The sequence below is a fragment of the Hippocampus bargibanti genome, linkage group LG01, assembly GCF_051943395.1.
Source record: "Hippocampus bargibanti isolate YZ-2025 linkage group LG01, ASM5194339v1, whole genome shotgun sequence".
Lineage (NCBI taxonomy): Eukaryota > Metazoa > Chordata > Actinopteri > Syngnathiformes > Syngnathidae > Hippocampus > Hippocampus bargibanti.
In genome coordinates this window covers 12,313,314-12,334,335 of record NC_142734.1, presented here as the reverse complement: position 1 = coordinate 12,334,335, position 21,022 = coordinate 12,313,314, and the positions used below count along the sequence as shown (strand labels likewise).

General features: G+C 40.5%; 1 protein-coding gene and 1 long non-coding RNA gene across 3 annotated transcripts; one reads left to right on the top strand and one right to left on the bottom strand.

The window, feature by feature from the left end:
• The first annotated feature begins 691 nt into the window (after nucleotides 1-691).
• On the top strand, nucleotides 692-11,322 carry LOC148903114 (uncharacterized). Its single transcript, XR_016115016.1, has 3 exons — nucleotides 692-1,340; nucleotides 10,419-10,486; nucleotides 10,562-11,322. It is a non-coding gene; the product is annotated as an uncharacterized LOC148903114 (long non-coding RNA).
• A 149-nt stretch (nucleotides 11,323-11,471) lies between these two features.
• Nucleotides 11,472-19,739, bottom strand: LOC148903113 (uncharacterized). Of its 2 annotated transcripts, XM_088996661.1 has the most exons (6): nucleotides 19,665-19,739; nucleotides 19,549-19,584; nucleotides 15,347-15,554; nucleotides 15,157-15,269; nucleotides 14,100-14,253; nucleotides 11,472-13,983 (listed from the first exon to the last, which is right to left on the bottom strand). In XM_088996661.1, exons 2-6 carry the CDS (start codon nucleotides 19,564-19,566, stop codon nucleotides 13,676-13,678), a joined length of 801 nt encoding a protein of 266 aa, XP_088852787.1. In that variant the 5' UTR covers nucleotides 19,567-19,584; nucleotides 19,665-19,739; the 3' UTR covers nucleotides 11,472-13,675. The 2 variants fall into 2 exon arrangements, with proteins under 2 accessions (XP_088852787.1, XP_088852779.1); XM_088996653.1 differs by having other exon boundaries at nucleotides 19,549-19,716.
• Nucleotides 19,740-21,022: the final 1,283 nt, after the last annotated feature.

The window sequence follows — 21,022 nt, the reverse complement described above, 5'->3', positions numbered from 1 at the left end:
GTCGGAGGGGCTGTCCGAGCTCTTGCCTGAATATGAGCGTCCATGGAACAACTAGATTGTTAGTTCCACATGTCTTTCAGTACGCTACAGCTGTGTATGTGTGTGCGTGTGTTTGCGTGTGTGTGTGTGTGTGTGTGTGTGTGTGTGTGTGTGTGTGTGTGTGTGTGTGTGTGTGTATGTGTGTCTCCAAGAAAAGACTCAAGTGGAGTTGAAGCTGAGAACCCGGACCATTACTTTATTCCTGATATTTCCTGGGTGAGTGTTTGAAGGACCGGGAGAATCCCGGGTGAGGGTGGGAGGAGCATGTGTTTTGTCATAGTATTTCCAACGAAGTGGCGTTCTCAGGTGCTTGTGAAAAGTAAGAAGTTGAAAACAAAGGGCGCTTTTCTGTTTTCTGCATTTTTTGAAATGATGTCAGCTCTATCGTGAGCTCACATTGGTCGGCTGGTGTGCTCCATGGCGAGTCATTGGCCTACGGGCAGGCGCACAGAAGGTGGATTTTTGCTTTCAGCAATGATTGAGATCACTCATGTGCAGCACATGAAAATGGACATGCCTCTAAAAGACGACTGAGTGAACGGAGAGAATGGTAGTGTGAATGTCCATCTGTTACTTGTTTCTCGCGTAAAGCAGCATCTCTAGCATCCAGCAAAAATGGCGAGGGTGAACAATAAGGCACCAGCTCATCTCTACTCGCAATCTGTCCGTCGCTGCGTAAGGACAAAACAAGGCCAAGCGTGGGGATCTGATCATTAACACACCGGTGACCCAGCTGCGCAGTTTGTCACTGTGATGTGTCTCTGCATCTGCTTGGAACAATTCATGTGACTTCTTACTGTAACACTTTTTCTTTCCACGCTTCCTTTTTTGCAGACTCCTCCTCTCCGTCCGTCCTCTCTCGCGACATGTCCCTCCCTTCCTCTTACTGCATGTGTACAGTCTGCCCTCCCTTCGCTCTGTTTTCCTCTTGGCAGCGGTGCCAAAGTGGGCTGGCAGACGGAGGCAAACACAGCACAGACCAGAGCAGAGGGCGATCCAAAGGCTGGCAAAATTGACCATGCAGATGTTTACAACTCGCATCTGCAGTGTCATCGCCTCAGTTTCGTTTCCTTGAGTTTGGTTCGGTGCCCTGCCCTCGATTCTGAGTATGCGCATGTGTTTGTAGGGCTGTGTGTCACCCTGTGCATGCACAGACACACTCCTGTCAGGAGGATGGGATTGTGGGAAAAAAAGGGGTGTTGCTCTGAGAGGGTGTGCTCTACTCCTCTCTTTTTCCTTCTTCCCGTCATCATGGCCCTTTTCTCCTCCAGCACAGGTCGTGGCTCTCATACAGGCTGCAGGTATTTTCGCTTTCCGCCCTGAAACACCTCTCGCTGTCTATTTCACCATCCTGTCACGTTGCTCTCCTACTCCGCTGTCCTGATCTTGGGCTTGTAAACGTGTCGGTTGTCAGCTGCCACGCCGCACGTCGCCATTTTCACTCGACGGGCAAAGCAGGAGAAACTTTTGTCGAGTTTAGAGGGACTTCGGGACACCCTGCCGCGTATTGCGTCGCTTCACACTCTTGGCCCACCTCCCTAATGCTCGCTGTCTCCTCTCTTTCTGTTTTGGGACCAAGCATTGAGCAATCTTTCAGTGGTTTTCCATAGTGAACAGGTGTCATGTCGCCTGATGGCAGGCACAAGTACGTTATGGGTCGTGCAGGTGAACTTTTGAAATCGGGGACGAAACGTTGATATTCTTGTTCCTCTAAAGTCCAATTTAACTCTATAAGGATCACAAACGCAGGACGACTGGGGTGCTTGCTGGAACTCTTATCAGTGTGAGCTGTTATGATAAGTTTCTTATTCCCCCTCATGCAATGTTTGCACTTTTGCCTTTGAGGGATTTTTTTTCCTTCTGGAGGGGGTGAAGGAACAGGCACGTTGGTGCGTTTAACAATCGAGCAAAGAAACATTTTTTTTTAAGCAGAGGGATGGAATTTTGGGATTCATATCATCCGTGGATTATGCCGATCATTTGCATCATGAAAATGAGGTGGGTTGAAAACCGATGACACATAAGAAGAAAAGGGGAGATGAGCAAAAATGCCTCTGGACTACTCAGCGTGTTTCCAAGGCTGATAGTAAGCATTTGGATGATGTCTTGCTACCTTAATAAGAACAAAAACAAAGGACAAGGTACGATATATATACATTGATTAATCTGCATTTCTGAGCCTTTTACTAACATTTCACTCGCACTGGGTTCTAAGATGGCGCTAGGGTGCCACGTGTTGAAGATCGCGAGATACGGCCAGGCGCCATGTTTTCTTGCCCCATTTGTCTAGATTGTATGACATCAGCGTGGTGTGTTCAGTCTCTGATTTGTTTATACATTAGGATACAAACATTTTTTTTCTTTTCTTTTTTATCTTTTATCAGGGAGTCATATTGTGAGAGTGATGAGAGAAAGACAGAAAAAAAGTCACGCCAACATGGGTGCATGCGATAGAAAGAGAGATGGGAAAGGCATAGCTCACTCCTACCCCTCGTGGCATATCCTCAGATGAACTTTGTGAGTTTCGTAATGATCTTTCTCCTTGAGGCAATCGGGCTGACTTCCTGCTTTAAGCTTATTGGCTGATGTCTTGGCTGACCTGTTGCTGTTGGCAGCAAGGCGACAGGAAGGTTCTGGTGCCACACAGGAAGCTGCAGCTGTTTCATTCGATCATGTCAAAGCTTTCGATGAAAAGGTTTCTTCAGCCGTCATCTGTACTTCTTTGAAAGTGTCGGACGTTTCGCTTCTTATGCAAGAAACTTCGTCAGCAAACTAAAGTCTTACTGGCAGTTTAGGCCCTATATATATCCCTACTGTTCAGACATGGCGGTGCCGGACTTTGCTATGATAGGTCCCTGCTCTCAGGTTGGGGGGGGAGCAGAGGACTACTCCCTGCAACTCCACTGAATGTTCCTATTGTTCTGACTAACGACTGGCCTGATTGCCCCACTTCGACCGGTATCACCTCATCAGTATTACTAATCCGATGTTGCCTAAGCCGGCTATTGTATGAACGATCCAAATTGAACCTCACCCCACCAAACCGGTTTAATGAAGGATTTAGTTGTTTTATGAAAGTCACTTCTTTGACTCCCCTTTCAAACCATCTATGTTCTTTCGCAAAAATTTTAACCTCATTGTCGTCAAATGAGTGGTTGCTAGCTTTTAGGTGCATATGTACTGCCGATTGAGGCCCACTAGTATTATCCCTGCGATGTTGATTAAGACTTGATAAAGTCTGTGTAGGCTCTCAGTCGTACAGGAGTGGTCCATCGATGAGAAGGTTTCTTCAGCCGTCATCTGTACTTTTTTGAAGGTGTCGGATGTTTCGCCTCCTATCCAAGAGGCTTCGTCAGCGAACTCAAGTCTTACTGGTCGTATCGGCCCTATTTATATATCCCTAAATTCCAGACATGGCGGCGCCGGACACAGCTATGATAGGGCCCTACTCTCAGGTTGGGGGGAGCAGAGGACCACTCCCTGTGGCCCCACTGATTGTTCCTACATTCCTGACTAACGACTGGCCTGTTTGCCCCACTCCCTGCGGTATCACCTCATCAGCATTAGAATGTTGCGTAACCTGTTTTGCCTAAGCAGGCTATTGTATGAACGATCCAAATTGAACCTCACCCCACCAGACCGTTTTAATGAAGGATTTTGTTGTTTTATGAGAATCGCTTCTTTTACTCCCCTTTCAAACCATCTATGGTCTTTCGCTAAGATTTTAACCTCATTGTCGTCAAATGAGTGGTTGCTAGCTTTTAGGTGCAAATGTACTGCCGATTGAGGCCCACTCGTATTATCCCTGCGATGTTGATAAAGTTTTTTTTTGAGAATGTGTTGAGTCTCCCCAATGTACTGCTCTATACCATTTTCATTCTTACAATGTATAGAATAAACTACATTACTTTGTTTTTCATTTGGCAGCCTATCTTTTGGATGCACTAATTTTTGCCTTAACGTGTTTATTGGTTTGAAATAAGTAGGAATTTTGTGTTGCCAAAGGACTCTTTGTAGTTTTTCAGAAACTCCTGCAATGTAAGGTACTGCTCCTCCTCTCCTTTTTGTATCTTGATAATTTTTGGTTTCATTCCCTATTCTTTCTTTCTGACATTTGTTGAATGACCACTGATGATACCCACAGTTAGTGAGTGCTCTCCTGATATGTTTTGACTCCTTTTCTCTACCTTCAATGCTTGTTGGTATTAGTTAGCCCAGGGGTCGGGAACCTTTTTGATGAAGAGAGCCATAAAAGTAAAATATATAGAAATGTTTTTCAGTGAGAGCCACACACCCGCGCGCACGCAAACACGCACGCACGCGCGGCCGCTTTTCAACAAAATGTCAGAATGTATTATTTAAAATAACTTTGTGATAGTACTCACCGTTAACATGAATGGTTTACCGTTCCTCATGATTGGTAAACATCCACCCAAACGATCGGAATGAAAGTCAACTTGCCGGGTCCATAGGCAAAGTTACTGCTAGCTCGCCTGCACACGGCTCATTAGCTTCCATACTTGCTATCTGCAATATACTTCTCGCAGAAGTATATTGATGCTAAACGTTAACATGGGGCTTGTTAAAATATCACTGACATTCGACTGTTTCATCGATGGTATTGTTTCATTGCAAATTAGAATTGCGAATCCTACGATGCATTCAAGCTGGAGCGTACTCGTCTTTTTTTTTTAAACTGTCGGGCTGATTTAAAGGGGCGTTTACCTGTTTCAACTGACGGCCAGTATAATCCAATCAAACCTGCGCTTTCCGCCAACCTAGGTCAGTGTCATCCAATCAAAATTGCGCTTTCCGTCAACTGCAGCCCCAACGGGAAATGAACGGCAAAAAAGCGAGAATATGTATTTAGTTTTATCGGCGAGCCATATGCAATCATCAAAAGAGCCATATATGGCTCGCGAGCCATAGGTTCCCGACCCCTGGTTTAGCCCTATGCTGGAGGGTTCTGATAACTCGTAGTTTGTGTTGTAAAGGGTGGTTAGAATCAAAAAGTAACTATTGGTCAGTGTGCGTAGCCTTCCTAAAGACTTCTGTTTTTAGCGTTCTGTCCTCTTTTATAATTACGTTACAATCCAAGAAGGCTTGTTGGTTCTCTTTAATGTCCTCACGAGTAAATTTAATGTTGATGTCTACCGAGTTGAGGTGATCTGTGAAGGATTGAATTTCTTGTTTTTTTTAATTATGACAAAAGTATCGTCCACATATCTAAACCACTGTCTAGGTTTTGTCCCCGGGAAGGATGTGAGGGCCTGTTTCTCCATCTCTTCCATGTACAGATTAGCCACTATGGGTGAAACTGGTGAGCCCATACCACCACCATGAATTTGTTTGTAAAATTTCTCCCTAAATTGAAAATACGTAGTATTAAGGCAGATTCCCAATAATTGGCAGATTGATCCGGTTTAAATTTGGTTCTTTCATGCAGAGAAACGTCCGACAGCAGTCTCGTCCTCACCACTGAGACTGCTGCTGTGGTTGGGACAGATGTAAAGAGAGAAGTCACATCGTAAGATGCCAAAGTTTCCTCAGGTTCCAATATAAGGTCTTTGATCCTCTCTACAAACCCTGTGGTGTTCTCTACGTGATATTCTGTGTTACCAACCAACGGAGCTAAGATCGTTTTTAAATATTTGGCTACATTGTATGTAGAGGAGTCAATGCTACAAACAATGGGTCTGAGGGGGAACCCTTCTTTATAAACCCTGCACACTGACCAATACTTACTTCTTTATAACCCTTCTTGATAAAGTCTGATAAAGGAGTAGCAGTACCTTATATTGCAGGAGTTTCTGAAAAACTACAAAGAGTCCTTTGGCAACACAAAATTCCTACTTATTTCAAACTGATAAACACTTTAAGGCAAAAATTAGTGCATCCAAAAGATAGGCTGCCAAATGAAAAACAAAGTAATGTAGTTTATTCAATACATTGTAAGAATGAAAATTGTAAAGAGCAGTACATTGGGGAAACGAAACACATTCTCGAAAAAAGACTTTATCAACATCGCAGGCATAATACTAGTGGGCCTCAATCGGCAGTACATATGCACTTAAAAGCTAGCAATCACTCATTTGACGACAATGAGGTTAAAATTTTAGCGAAAGAACATACATGGTTTGAAAGGGGAGTAAAAGAAGTGATTTTCATAAAACAACTAAATCCTTCATTAAACCGGTTTGGCGGGGTGAGGTTCAATTTGGATCGTTCATACAATAGCCTGCTTAGGCAACATCGGATTAGTAATACTGATGAGGTGATACCGGTGGAAGTGAGGCATTCAGGCCAGTCGTTACTCAGAACGCGTATCAGTATGCATTATGGTGTGTGGTTCGTGAGAAACATGGAGCAAATACTTTTGAGATATTTATTATTATTATTATTATTATTATTATTATTATTATTATTATTATTATTATTATTATTATTATAGTATTACATTTCATGGTCTGGATCATATATCTCTGAATTATCTAAACAGGGGTCGGGAACTTATGGCTCGCGAGCCATATATGGCTCTTTTGATGATTGCATAATGCTCGCCGATAAATCTAAATACACATTCTTGTTTTTTTCTGTTCATTTACTGTTGTGGCTGCAGTTGGCGGAAAGCGCAATTTTTATTGGATGACACTGACCTAGGTTGGCGGAAAGCGCGATTTTGATTGGATGCTACTGGGCGTCAGTTGAAACAGGTAAACGGCCCTTTAAATGAGCCCGACGAGTAAAAACAAAGTACACTTCATCTTGAATACACCGAGGATTCGCTTTTGTGGAGAGAAAAGGTTCTGATTCTAATTTGCAATGAAACAATACCATCGATGAAACAGTCAAATGTCAGTGACATTTTAACAAGCCCCATGTTAACGTTAGCATTAAGGTACTTCTGTGAGAAGTATGTTGCATAGCAAGTGTGGAAGCTAATGAGCCGTGTGCAGGCTAGCTAGCAGTAACTTCGCGTATGGAGCCGGCAAGTTGACTTTCATTCCGATTGTTTGGCTGGATTTTTACCAATCATGTTAACGGTGAGTACTATAACAAAGTTATTTTAAATAATACATTCTGACATTTTGTTGAAAAGTGGCCGCGCGTGCGTCTGTGTGCGCGTGTGTGTGCGCGCGTGTGTGTGCGCGCGTGCGCTCTCGTGTTGTGGCTCTCACTGAAAAACATTTCTAAATATTTTACTTTTATGGCTCTCTTAGTCAAAAAGATTCCCGACCGCTGACCTAAAATGACATTCTAGTGTCTCACAAGGAAGTAGCCGTAGTGTGTCCATGTTAAGGGCTTTGTCACAGCTTCAGGCGTTGTTGAAGCGCTATTTACTTCTAGGTTGAGTGAACACTGGCACGTGTGGCTGCCGTTGCTCACCCACAGAAAAACTAATCCTATGACTAAAGTGACCTTGAGAGTTTTGACAGGCGCTTAGAAATCAAATGTATTATTATTATTATTATTATTATTATTATTATTATTATTATTATATACATCAGTATGTATTGTATATTGGCTTTTGTGAGATTGACTCAGCAGCACCTCTGCTCGTTGAAGCCAAGCCTTTTGGCCTTAATTGCTCGAAAACAGAATTTAGCAACGATGAATCGATTTTGCTCAAACCCAACGTGTAAGCATGCAGCTGATACAAATATCAGCGAATGGCTCTCCAAGTGAAATGGATGAGAAAGAAGGATTCGTCTACAAAACACCAATGATGGTGCAAATTAACTTGCCAAATTTTGGGGATTGAACAAATTTATATTATTTATAGCTGACCAAAATGTGATGAACCAATTCAGAAATGATCTCAATGATTTTTCAGCACCCTAGAAATGTGGCCAACCCTTCCAGAAAAGACACATTTCAACAAACAGGCATATTTAGCCTATTTTTTATTGTTTTAAAAACACAACATACTATTATTGTGAATGCAGTTGTAATTAGTTGGAACCTTGCGTGTATTTTTCGGTCCGGTCTGCGTTCTGTGTTACAACTCACAGTGTTACAACTCACTGTGTTCCGTAACACAGTGAGTTGTAAGACATTGGATCCTGGTTCCACAAAATTAACTATTTCTCTGTTTCACTGTTTCTATTGTACTTTTTTGCATTTGATGATGGACTTGCACACTGCTGGTCTAATTATTGATAAACGTTGGTCAGAAAAACGTATCCTGTGACTGTAAAGTGTCCTTTGGAGTTTTGAAAGGCGCTTATAAATGATGTACAACAATATAAGTTCAGCTTTAGGCCAAAATCCGAAAGTGTTATGACACAGTGTCATGTGTTGTCTTATGGGAATGTTTTTCAGACAGTTCTTGGATGTAACATTTTGGCAATGAGGAAGGAACTTTATTGCGCTGCACTCGTTCAATGACATCAGTCCTTAGGTTCTGTGTGATTATTTTACAAGTGGTGAAGAACCGAATCAAACGACGTTAACTGCTATTCTCATCTATGCTGTATAAAACTTTTTTGTTAGGGGAGTGAAAGAGAAATTTAACTTGGAAAAAATGTAAATGATACAAATGTGCACGTTGTTTGCTTCAAACCAAATTTTCTCAGTTATGTTTACTTTGATTTTTAAGTTTATGGACACTGGAATATTGTAATCAGTTCAGTAAACTCTTATTTCATTGTTTCGCAAAAAACAATGCTCAAAACTGCAAAACGTTAAATATTTTGTTTGAATTGACCAACTTGAAAAATGTCATCAAAATTTGTTGGCTTGAAATTTTGACACTCAACATTATTAATGTATTCGCTCCGCCCTACCGCTGTCTGGTCCTGAAATCAGACAAAAAGAGTCTCGGGACGTTAATAATGGGCTGGTCTTAACTGACGTCAGGCTGTATGCTAATTTATGCAAGTCGCCTACCTCACGGACATTTCTCGACTTGAATTACAGTAAAGTCTCGTTATATCGATATTCTTGGGAGTCAGAAAAAATGTCGATATAACCGTACTATCGTTATGTCCGATCCTGTGGGGGATAACTGGGGGATGTAATGGGGGTTATGGCATGTAATTTTCTCACTGGGTTCATGGATTGCGTATCTAGCATGCTTTTGTACTGTAGTGAAGTGAAAAATAAACTTATGCATGAAATAAAATCGTCATTTATTATTTTTATAACACCCTCTTGCAATCGTGACTCTGCGTCTCACTCGACATTGTTGACCTTGTACACACGAGAGGAACCACAAACGGCAGCATGTACAAACATATGAAAAGCAGTGATTACTGCAAGCGCTAAAGATATCTGAATACAACACAATTAAATACATGTATGGAAAAAGAAAAACGCAACGTTTCGATAATGGTGTTACTGTATAGAAACCCCTAAGCAAATATCGATTCACCTTAAACTGCTTTTGGATCGATATAAACATAACAAAATGGCCGGCGGGAGATGAAAAAGAGCACCACAGTAACCAGATTATCATAATAACCATGTATTGTACTAAACGGAACTAATTATACATAAAAAGACTAGAAATTTGCTGGGAAATGAAAATAGTATCGTAATAAGCAGTATTATCAATATAACCGATATCGATATAATGAGACTGTATTATTTTTGCCCTGTCGCTTGATCATTCAGCTGTTTCAACTCGATGACTTAGTTTCGAGTTGCCGTTTGGCACGAGTACGAGTGTCCATCACTCGACACGGAACAGCATCAGCCAACGCTATAATGGGGAAAAATGTTTCTCTGCAGGTCTAAAATCGTCAGTGCGAAAGTCGCCATTTTGTTTTGCGTTGTTTTGATTTGGCAGTGGACTGCAGTCATGTTTGCAAGTGAGCTTGCGCGCGCGCGCGTGTGTGTGTGTGTGTGTGTGTGTGTGTGTGTGTGTGTGTGTGTGTGTGTGTGTGGTGTGTGTGTGTGTGTGTGTGTGTGTGTGTGTGTGTGTGTGTGTGTGTGTGTGTGTGTGTGTGTGTGTGTGTGTGTGTGTGTGTGTGTGTGTGTGTGTGTGTGTGTGTGTGTGTGTGTGTGTGTGTGTGTGTGTGTGTGTGTGTGTGTGTGTGCGAAAGAGAGAGAGAAGCAACAGAGGGATAGCTGCGCTGGAACGAGCTCAGTTTTTGGAAAAACGAAAATGTGCTCCTGGCATAGAGGCGATTCATTTTTTTCTTTGTTTCTTACTCTTTCGATCACATGCTTGAGTCACAGGAAGTCAGTAAGTGTGTATTATGTTTTCCTTTCACACATTCTCAAGTCAATGTGCTTATGTCTTTGATCTCTGAATTAATATTTAAAACAAAGAGTTGCTGAAATATCTATTTGGAAAATTCATCTATCTTTATCACATTAATCTCAGACCTGAATGCATTTAAGCAATTGATAACTCATGTGTGTTTCTCTTATAGCATTGCAGGTGTGTGACCTTGATGGTGCCAGCATGTGAGGCAACATGAATGCTGGCCTTGGGCCTGAGGTAGTAGATTGAATAGTTGTGAGGGTTGTGTGGCCTCTTTTTGAGATAACTATACAATCTACTGTCTTTCCCAAGGAGAAAGCTTACACAGCCAATCATCACTCAGGTGAAAACTTCACTGGCCAATCAGAACACACACATGTAACATCCCTGGACGATTGTGACCATTTCTGTGTTTTCTTCCAAATGTTGTATTATGCTACCGGCACTTGCCTGGCAGATGTGTATTTGAACTGGACTTGGTCAAGGTGAGGTAGTAGATTGTATAGTTTGGTGGGTGGGTGTACAACCTGCTCAGGTGATAACTATACAGTCTATTGCCTTCCTCGAGAAGCTCACAAACAACTAATAAATACGACATGGGTTCCCAACCATTATTGAACTGGGGAACACAAGTTAACATTAAAAAATGTGGAGGCTCAGCACCTAACAAAATGTGTATTTGGACTGAATGTTAAATTGTCCCTGTGTACTCACAAATTTGCTTCGTGTGAAATATGAGTCTCTTTTTTTTTAACACAAATCTCATATTTTGTTGAATGAATGGAAACAGATGGTGCGCAGGTGAATTTTGCCTTGTGTCCTTTTGCGAAAGAGCATTCGATTGCTTTGCATGCCAATATCTATTTCTGGCATCGATAAATGAAAAAAAACAATAATTGCAGAGAATGAGGAATAACTAGGTTACACACAGAATTGAATAATGCATGGAAAATGTATTTTCGTGAGTCATTGTAAGTTTCATGTGCCTAACATTGAGGTTGTAAATAATAAAGTTGTTTGAAATGAGTCATCTTCACTCCCAATAAATTATCCAAATATAAGTCAATTAATAATTTGTCTTTGTTGTTTATATTGAATTTTAGGGGAAATAATTTATTTAATGTTGGGATGAAGCAGTCACAGAATAAAATGTAAAACTCTGTAAATAGATTTTGGATGTACTAGTGTGTTTCAAATAGTTGTCAGACTCCTGAAAACACCAAAATATATTCCACTCTCATGATGAGTATTATCATTTTCATCTTAAAAAAAACTAAATCGGTGTCACAACATCCTGATACGTATCTATGACACGTGGGCTTTCTAAATAAATTCCACGAACTTTATAGTTTATAATTTATACTCAACTGGTCTTGCTGAAACGTTTTGACATTCTGTGATTCATCAATTTAACGTATTACAAGAAGGATTATCACAAAAGCCTTACCTTCTGATATTGGTTACTGCTTCCTCTGTCCTTCGTGAAAACCTACAAAGTGTGAGAAAGGTTCGTTGAATAACCAGCAGTAGTATTTACGGAGACCGGCTTCACCAGGGTAGTTCATAATGTTAGCCAATCGCCACTATGTCAGCAAATTCAGGAAACAAAATGGGCTTATCATTACCCAGCAGCTAAATAAAATAATTGGGAGAGCTTACACGAGAAGGCACAATTCACGAGATCTTGTTTTCAGGGTTAAACTGTTCATAAACTCGGCCTTGACATCGAGCGCTTCACTTTTCCACATCAAATATGAACACGATACCAATGTACGATTGTATAAATGCATTATTTGCCTATGGTGGTGACTCTCTAATCACGATACAACAGTCCTGGGCGTCCTCACGTGGACAAAGCTTGCAAGTGTATTTTGTCCTCGCATATTGTATTAAAGGGAGAAAAAAAAAAGATTCAGCAGCCGTGATCACTGGTTTATTCATGTTCCCATTATATCAGTTTTTTTGTGCTTTAAAATGCCAACAACAGCCACAAACAAACCAACAAGCAAAATCATTCTTTGATTGGACAGTAACTTGACACGTGGGCATTTATTTTACTTCCTACAAGGTGGCGGTTGATTAAAAAAAACAGAATTCGAATTGTTTTAGAAAACCTCTGCAATGGTCGTGTGAAGGTGGTTTTACAAGACACGGTCATAAGTTGTACATTTATTTAGAAATGTGCCAATGTATAACTTCAATAACCTCAATTTCAAAATACTAAATGGATGACATTTTCAAGGACAACCGACGTCTCCGGACAAGATGTGTCTGTAATTTGTAAAATGGCTTCAAATGACTTCTACTGAGCGTATTTTACAAAGATTCCACCGCATATAGCTATATTTTACGTTTTAAGACTCACGCTGAATATTCAGGAAGTCTTGTTTTTGAGTTGGTGACGAGTCCGTATGTGACGTCACTAAAGGACCACCCCTGACCGTAAAAAAGACGCGTTGTAGCGGTCCTTCCATCACGTCAATGTATTTTGCTGTACTTGTTTGGTCTGGGGACCTCGTGTTGCACCCAAAAGCCGCCAGAAGGCCAGAAGAGGGCGTCCAAGCGCCATATAAGGAATTTATCAGCCTGTGGAAACGGAGGTGGCCACAGGAGGTCGCCATTTTGTGATTTTTTTTGGGTGAGAGATTTCCCCCCAATGTTGCCTCAAAATGGCACATATCAATTCTTTAATCGATTGCAAACATGTATTCTTTCCTCTTCAGAACTATTTGAATAACTGGATGTGTAACAAGAAAGCATATTCTCCGAATCTGAAGCCATTGTTTTGATTCACTAGCAATGCAAGACGTCTTGGCGTGATGTCACGAACTGGGGGCGGGACTTTCTGAAAATGCCCAATTCGCAGCTCAATTTTTTGCAGATTTTGGACACTTTAAGTCATTTTAATCGGTGTTTTGCATTTGACTAAAAATATCACACTACGTGTTTTGGGTATTTTAGATGCTATAAAACGTTTTTGTGATGTCAGTTAAAAAACAAAAAAGTGACGTCGGTTGTCCTTTAAAAGATAACATTACCTGTAATCACTAAATTCAAAAATGTAATTAATATCACTCACTTGGTGACACCAATGGCATCGCACATGTATTGTAGATGAAGAGGGCACTTTGGTCAGATAATCATGAGGCCATTGAGTGCAAAGTAGCTACACAAGCATGCACAAGCAAAATATTTCATAAAATCATGGGCACAAATATTTCTAAATTTCAGACAAACATCAGAATTGGAGAACCACAACAACAGTAAACACAGTGATTATCATAAGCATGACAATTTCTACTTATAAAGTAGATATTTGGCAACAATCTATCAGATTTACATTTAATTCCCTCCTTTGTCACAATTGTTAGCGCCTCTCAAATAATCAGAATTCATATACATATTGCTTCTTGTAGACTTTCCTCTCTACCTTGTATTTGTGTCTCCTTGAAGGCCTCTCAGTGTTTTCTCATCAAACCGATATGTGAGTTTGCGTTTCACTTTTTGGATTTCGCCCGTGCGAGCGTAATTCCTCAACGCCCGCGCCATTTTCTGGTAAGTCATTGTCTTACGGTTCCCTTTTCGACGACCCCACATCTCTGCCAAATGCTCTTTGTTTTTCGAGGAGAACTGAAATGTGCCCAAAGAGGACTGGACCCACCAGATGCAGCTTCGCATTGACGGCATCTGAAGCATCTCAAACAGGAACTGGAACAACCGCTCCTTCTTCTTTCCTGTCAAAGAGGAAGAGGATGTCATTAAATCATGAGGGCACAATGAGCATGACTAAATCAAAGCTTCATACAAAAAACGGAGGAGTTAGAGATATGCACAAGAGAATTGTTTGTACCCGAGATTGGAACAAGTATGGGGTCTTTGTCGGGTCTGCCTCTGCCATCAGAGGTTGGAGAAGGGGCAGCTTGATATTCGTGATACTGAGAGCAACTGGACTGAGAGTCTGAGTCGATACACACAATCGCCTTATCCGAATAGGCAATATGATCCTAAAGCAAAGGTGTACAATCACAAGTCAGCGGTGAGTTTTCCTTCACCAGCAGATCATTTGCAGAGTTTATGATATGCATTTACACAGGGACAAAATTACCTCCGCCAACAAGTATATTTTAATATGGGATATCCATTAAAAGTTGCGATATCGAGGCGATCATTAAAATATACAGATTGATGCTGTCACGATGAATCGTCATACAGTAAAGTCTCATTATATCGATATTCTCGGGAGTCCGAAAAATATCGATATAACCGGGACTATCGATATATCCGACCCTGCGCGCATGTAATTTTCTCCTTGCGTGCATAGAAATAGTATCGTAATAAGCGGTACTATCGATATAACCAATATCGATATAACGAGACTTTACTGTATTTCCTCATTTGCCCTTAGCTTTTTCGGGGTTGGTTGAGCCCAGACTGATAGGCTGCAACGTGTCTCTAATTTTCCAATCAATGAAAGCTGGGAATAAACTAGGATCCATTTTGTAGAAAATTCATTTAGACGATTGAAACATCAGAATCAGAAAAGCTATAATCGTGCCACAATGGGGAAATTTGCAGTCTACGGCAGCAATTTGAAAGGGGAGAAAGATGTTTATCAAAAAGTATTATGTTGATTTTGATGCACAACAGCACATAGAAAAAATATAGTTGAGAACATTTTAAGGTCGCAAATTTCGATAAAATCCTAAAATGGGCAATTCAAGAAAGTATTTTCAGCTTTCAGCAAGGAACATAAAATGCTTTGTGAGAACTTCTGTTTGCTTGATGCTGTCTTAATAAAGTTCACATATATCAGATTGTAATTCGCATGATTTAGTTTAATGCCAGTCTCTTGAGCTTTTGCGGGGTACAAATGTAGACTGATTGGAGATTTGAGACTTTGCCCTTACCCAATGGTTCTGATTGGAGCAGGGCCAGGCTGGAGGTGGAGCTTGCTCCTCATATTCCTTCGTCGGAGCACCATAGTGCCACTCATATGCACGCTGACCTGACCAGCTATTCTCTGTGCAGAAGCAAGTACATGGCGCTACACTGACACTGTCCCGTAAATCCTTTTTCATCTGCCAGGCGCATGCTGACCTATGATCCTGGTGTTGTGGCGAGAGTGAACGTACTGCACCACATTGCTCACAGGCAAGGAATGTGTGTATGCAGGCTGTACTTCGAGTGAATGCTCCTGCAGATACTCCTCGATGACCTCTAGGTCTACCTCTGGACAGAATGAGGGCATCGCTTCGCCCCATGAGCCCCGACCGCCACCCAGTCGGAGTTCAGTCACATGAGCCATCTGCCAAAGGGATAGTGGGACAATGAAATTGAGGTAGTGTGTAGCCATATTAGTTGTTTGTCCCTGCGGTGCTCCCATAATATAACATGTGATTAGTTTAGTCAGCCAATATTAGCGGAGTGTGCATCTTTATCGTTACAGATTGTGGACGTACTACACAATCCATGTGCAGGGGTCAGAAGTAACAATGTCAAACGTTGTGTTTTCTGCACTGGAAGGGATTTTCTGAGTAACATGTGCACCTCCAATGAATAGTCTATTTTAAAACTGTTTTCATATGTTGGGCGCGTAGAATACTAGCCACAATAACTGCTGCGGTTGTGATATGCATCTACTCGATGGAGGTACGCTAAAAGGAATAAAATACAATACAGCTTGATTTATATCCAGAATATGATACCTATCCATGCTAACCACTCTTTTTGCTGCTACAGCTGTTGTTAAAGCACTATATACATGTAAATCAACATGTATTGTTTTGTCTTGTACAGTATTGTATTATTTCGTGCTTTCACTATCACTGCAACTCTAAGTAAGCTCTTTGAGGAACATTCAAAATACCACATCCACGAAATAAGAATAATGATCCTGATTTAAAGGACAACCGACACCATTTTTTGTTTCCTAACTGAAATCATAAAAACGTTTTATAGCATCTAAAATACTCAAAACACGCAGGCTGATATTTTTAGTCAAATGAAAAACACCAATCAAAATGACTTAAAGTGTACAAAAACTACTTCAAAATGAAACAGGAAATGGCCAGTTTCAGAAGGTCCCACTCCCTTGTTCGTGACGTTACGCCAAGACGTCTTGCCTTGCTTGAGAATCAAAACCATGGCTTCAGATTCGGAGAAGATGCTTTCTTGTTACTGATCCAGTTATGAATATTATTCAAATAGTTCAGAAGAGGAAAAGATAAATGTTTGCAATCGATTAAAGAAGTCATTCCGTGTCATTTTGAGGCATCTGGACTGAAATGTAGTATCCCAGAAAATGCACAAGATGGCGCCCAAGCTCCGTTGGAAATGGGCTGATTTGTCTGCTGGGAATTCGTGTCAGCTCGTATCAAATAGTAGTCTTGGTGCAACACACAATGATTCACCATCGCATTATTTTTGTGTTTTCCTTCTAAGTTCGCCATCAACACGGATCAAAACGAATTTTTCAGACCAAACAAAGTACCGAAAATGTACTGTGTGTCCCTTTCTCGGTCAGTGACAATACCTACCGTGACGTCACGGTAGGTATCGTCACCAACTCAAAAACAAGACTTCCTGAATATTCAGGGCAAGTCTTAAAACGTAACAGCACAGAAGACTCCACCAACTCCCGGCGACCAGGTGCTGACACTGTCCCAGGACAGCGTGAGGCGATCCCTCAGAGGGACCAACACATGCAAAGCCCCGGGTCCCGACGGCATTCCTGGCCGTGTCCTGAGAGACTGCGCGGATGAGCTCACAGATGTCTTCTCGGACATCTTCAACACCTCTCTGAGCTAGTCTGTTGTGCCCACATGCCTCAAAGCCACCACCATCATCCTGGTCCCAAAGAAGTCGTCCCTCACCTGCCACAACGACTACCGCCCAGTCGCACTCACTGCCATCTTCATGAAGTGCTTCGAGCGACTAGTTATGAACCACATCAAGGCTGCCCTCCCCCCCAACCATGACCCTTTCAGTTTGCATATCGGCCCAACCGCTCGACCGATGATGCCATATCCACTGCTCTCCATACAGCGCTCACCCACCTGGAGACCAGAGACTCTTACGTCAGAATGCTGTTCACCCCCCCCACCCCCTTCAGGACATTTACAACACCCACCTCACGCACAGAGCCATCAGGATCGCTGGCGATACCACCCACCCCTCCCACAGCCTCTTCAGCCTGCTGCCATCGGGTAGGAGACTGCGGAGTCTCCGAGCCAAGACCAGCAGGCTCAAGGACAGTTTCTGCCACCAGACAGTCTGGAGACTCAACTCCCTCCCAGCCCTGCCCACCCTGCCTGCCATGACTGATTTTCCTAATAAATAATAATCAGTCATTTGAAGTGATTTTACAAATTATGGACACAACTTGTACGAAGGCGTCGGTTGTCCTTTAAAGCACATCAGATTATAAACTCCAGTGTCAGCTTTTAAGAAAATGTAATGCTTCTAGGTGCACCTGTTTACGCAGAAAAGATGGAATTTACCATACCTTAGTTTTTCAGGTACATTATCTGTACCATAGCTGCTTATTTTCATTTGTCTGACATTGTTTTACCATTGCCCTCTACTGTACATAGGAAAAGAAATAAATGTTTCCCCTTTATACACTGTCAAAATGGGTTTGTTAGATTTTTCAAAAGCTGTGCATAATGATTTGCAACGGTTGGAATTTCGGCCTCACCGATGAATGATCCAGGAGATTAAATCGGTGTCTTCAATCTTCAAACATCAACCAAACTGACCAAATAAACATTTATTTACTCGTTTAACTATTATAACAAGCATTATTTACTACACTAAAGTCTATATTTTAAACTTCTGTCATTAAAAAGTGATATAAATTACAATTTACAATCAATACTTGAACAAAAAAGTTGTGCTGTGAAGTGACCTGGGTGTCACTTCCTTGATGATGAACAACTAAGTGAAAGTTGTGCTTTCTTTAAATAACCAAATAAACAAACAAATAAATAAATGAATAAATAAAAAACACATACATTTTTTATTATTATGAATGAATGGATAAATAAATAAATGAATAAATAAAAGCACACACCTTTATTATTATTATAAATAAATGATAAAAATAAATAAAAAACAAATAAATAAATAAGAAAAAATAAATATAAACACATATTCTTCTTCTTCTTATTATTATTATTATTATAAATAAATAAATTAAAAAATAAAACCACATGCCTTTATTATTATTATTATTAGTAGTAGTAGTAGTAGTAGTAGTAGTATTCATATTAGTATAAATGAATAAATCAATACATAATTAAATACACAAAAAAAACAAATTCATTCATCAAATAAATATGGTGCAATGTAAATCAAACGTAAATGTGTAAAATATGATACACAACACAAGTACTGACAACCTAAACACTCAAAGATTAACAACATCCTGGTAACAAAATTCGCACCAACATTGGAATAACAAAAAAATCCATATCAGTAAGGCTCTACGTCTGTGTAAGCTCTCAGCCGTACTAGTTGAAATCCAGATTGATTAATGATTGGCGTCCTGTGGAAATTATAAGTGAAAGGACAAGCTGATGATGATAATTAGGATTCAGTGGATTTAGAAAAGCAATATGATTTTATTTTAGAGAATAGTTTGAGGCATGTGGATGTTACTGGTGGAGGCCTAAAAAGTACGAGCTTTGGGCATTCAATTTGTTTTGTATTTTTGAAAAAACACAAATGTATTTTGCCATTTGTTATCATCAGACTGTGAAAGGTTTTTTGTCATGAGCAAAGTTAGGGGAAAACACAATATTGTTTTGAAAGCATAACAGTCTGAGACAATGTTAGCTTTCATTAAATAAATGACAAGTGTCTTTCCATTTTGTTTATTATTAGGGAGTTAGATACCAGAGTACAGTATTGTTTTTTTCTCCCCCCAAAAATTCAGTGCGACAACTTTTGTCACCTCCATCCACATACAGTCATGTGCGTGTGTGTGTCGCATTAACCTGGTCCAAGGGTTTGTTAGCTCAGTGGCTATTTGCCAGCCAGAAACACTGTAACCATGTTTATTTTAATTTGACTACCAAATCTGCGTTATCGTATTGCTGCACCCACCAGGCAACATTAAAGTAACTGTGTATGTAACTGACACTCTTTCTCTGTACAATCGGTAGATGACAACAAATTACTGTATAGGCCTTATGATCATGACAGAGAACTTTATTTTACTAGTATAATACGATGATTCACCCAGCCCAAAAATCAAATAAATAATAAAATAAAATATGCATTTACAAAATAGAACTCACTGTCTCCATTTCAGCCATCAAAATATTGAGGTTAACCTGGAAAGAGAAAAGAAGAGTGAGAGTTGATCCAATAAGTTTGTGATAGCTAAAAAGTGATATCATATTAGAAGCCATACCTTTTAAGACCGATAGGAATGTCCTCCTCTGATATGTTCTCCCCATGCATCACCTGGATGATGCGCCAATGAGGCCGCACCTCTCTTATAGCCTCGGTAGACTGATCCTCCTTCATTTCACCCACTCGGGCCAATCCCGTTTGGACAAAAGTGTCCACTCAGGGAGGGGTTCGACTAATTAAGTCTTGCTCAGGTTAAGAAGAAGTAATTCAGAGTGCTCACTACATTATCACTGAGGTCAAACAAATGCTAGCTTGTTTGTGTCTTTCGATGAAAAGGTTTCTTCAGCCGTCATCTGTATTTCTTTGAAGGTGTCGGACGTTTCGCTTGTTATCCAATAAACTTCGTCAGCAAACTAAAGTCTTACTGGTAGTTTAGGCCCTATATATATATATATATATATATATATATATATATATATATATATATATATATATATATATATATATATATATATATATATATATATATATATATATATATATATATATATATATATCTACTGTCCAGACATGGCGGTGCCAGACTCTGCTATGATAGGTTTCTGCTCTCAGGTTGGGGGGGAGCAGAGGACTACTCCCTGCAACTCCACTGAATGTTCCTACTGTTCTGACTAACGACTGGCCTGATTGCCCAACTTCGACCGGTATCACCTCATCAGTATTACTAATCCGATGTTGCCTAAGCAGGCTATTGTATGAACGATCCAAATTGAACCTCACCCCACCACACCGGTTTAATGAAGGATTTAGTTGTTTTATGAAAATCGCTTATTTTACTCCCCTTTCAAACCATCTATGTTCGCTAAAATTTTAACCTCATTGTCGTCAAATGAGTGGTTGCTAGCTTTTAGGTGCATATGTACTGCCGATTGAGGCCCACTAGTATTATCCCTGCGATGTTAAGTCTTGGTAAAGTCTGATAAAGGAGGAGCAATACCTTACATTGCAGGAGTTTCTGAAAAACTACAGAGTCCTTTGGCAACACAAAATTCCTACTTATTTCAAACCGATAAACACTTTAAGGCAAAAATTTGTGCATCCAAAAGATAGGCTGCCAAATGAAAAACAAAGTAATGTAGTTTATTCAATACATTGTAAGAATGAAAATTGTAAAGAGCAGTACATTGGGGAAACAAAACAAATTCACAAAAAAATGCCGTTATATCGCTAGCCGTTTACCACGTCTCATTGTAAAAGCACCTAAATACAAGTTTATAGTTATACCAGTTATATCGTCATATTGTGCTCTCAAATTAATGGAATCAGGCACCTGCTTAAGGCACCGTGACCACGCAGTGCAAGCATATATACTGATGATATACAGTATGAAGTGTATTGGCATAGGCAGCTGGTATT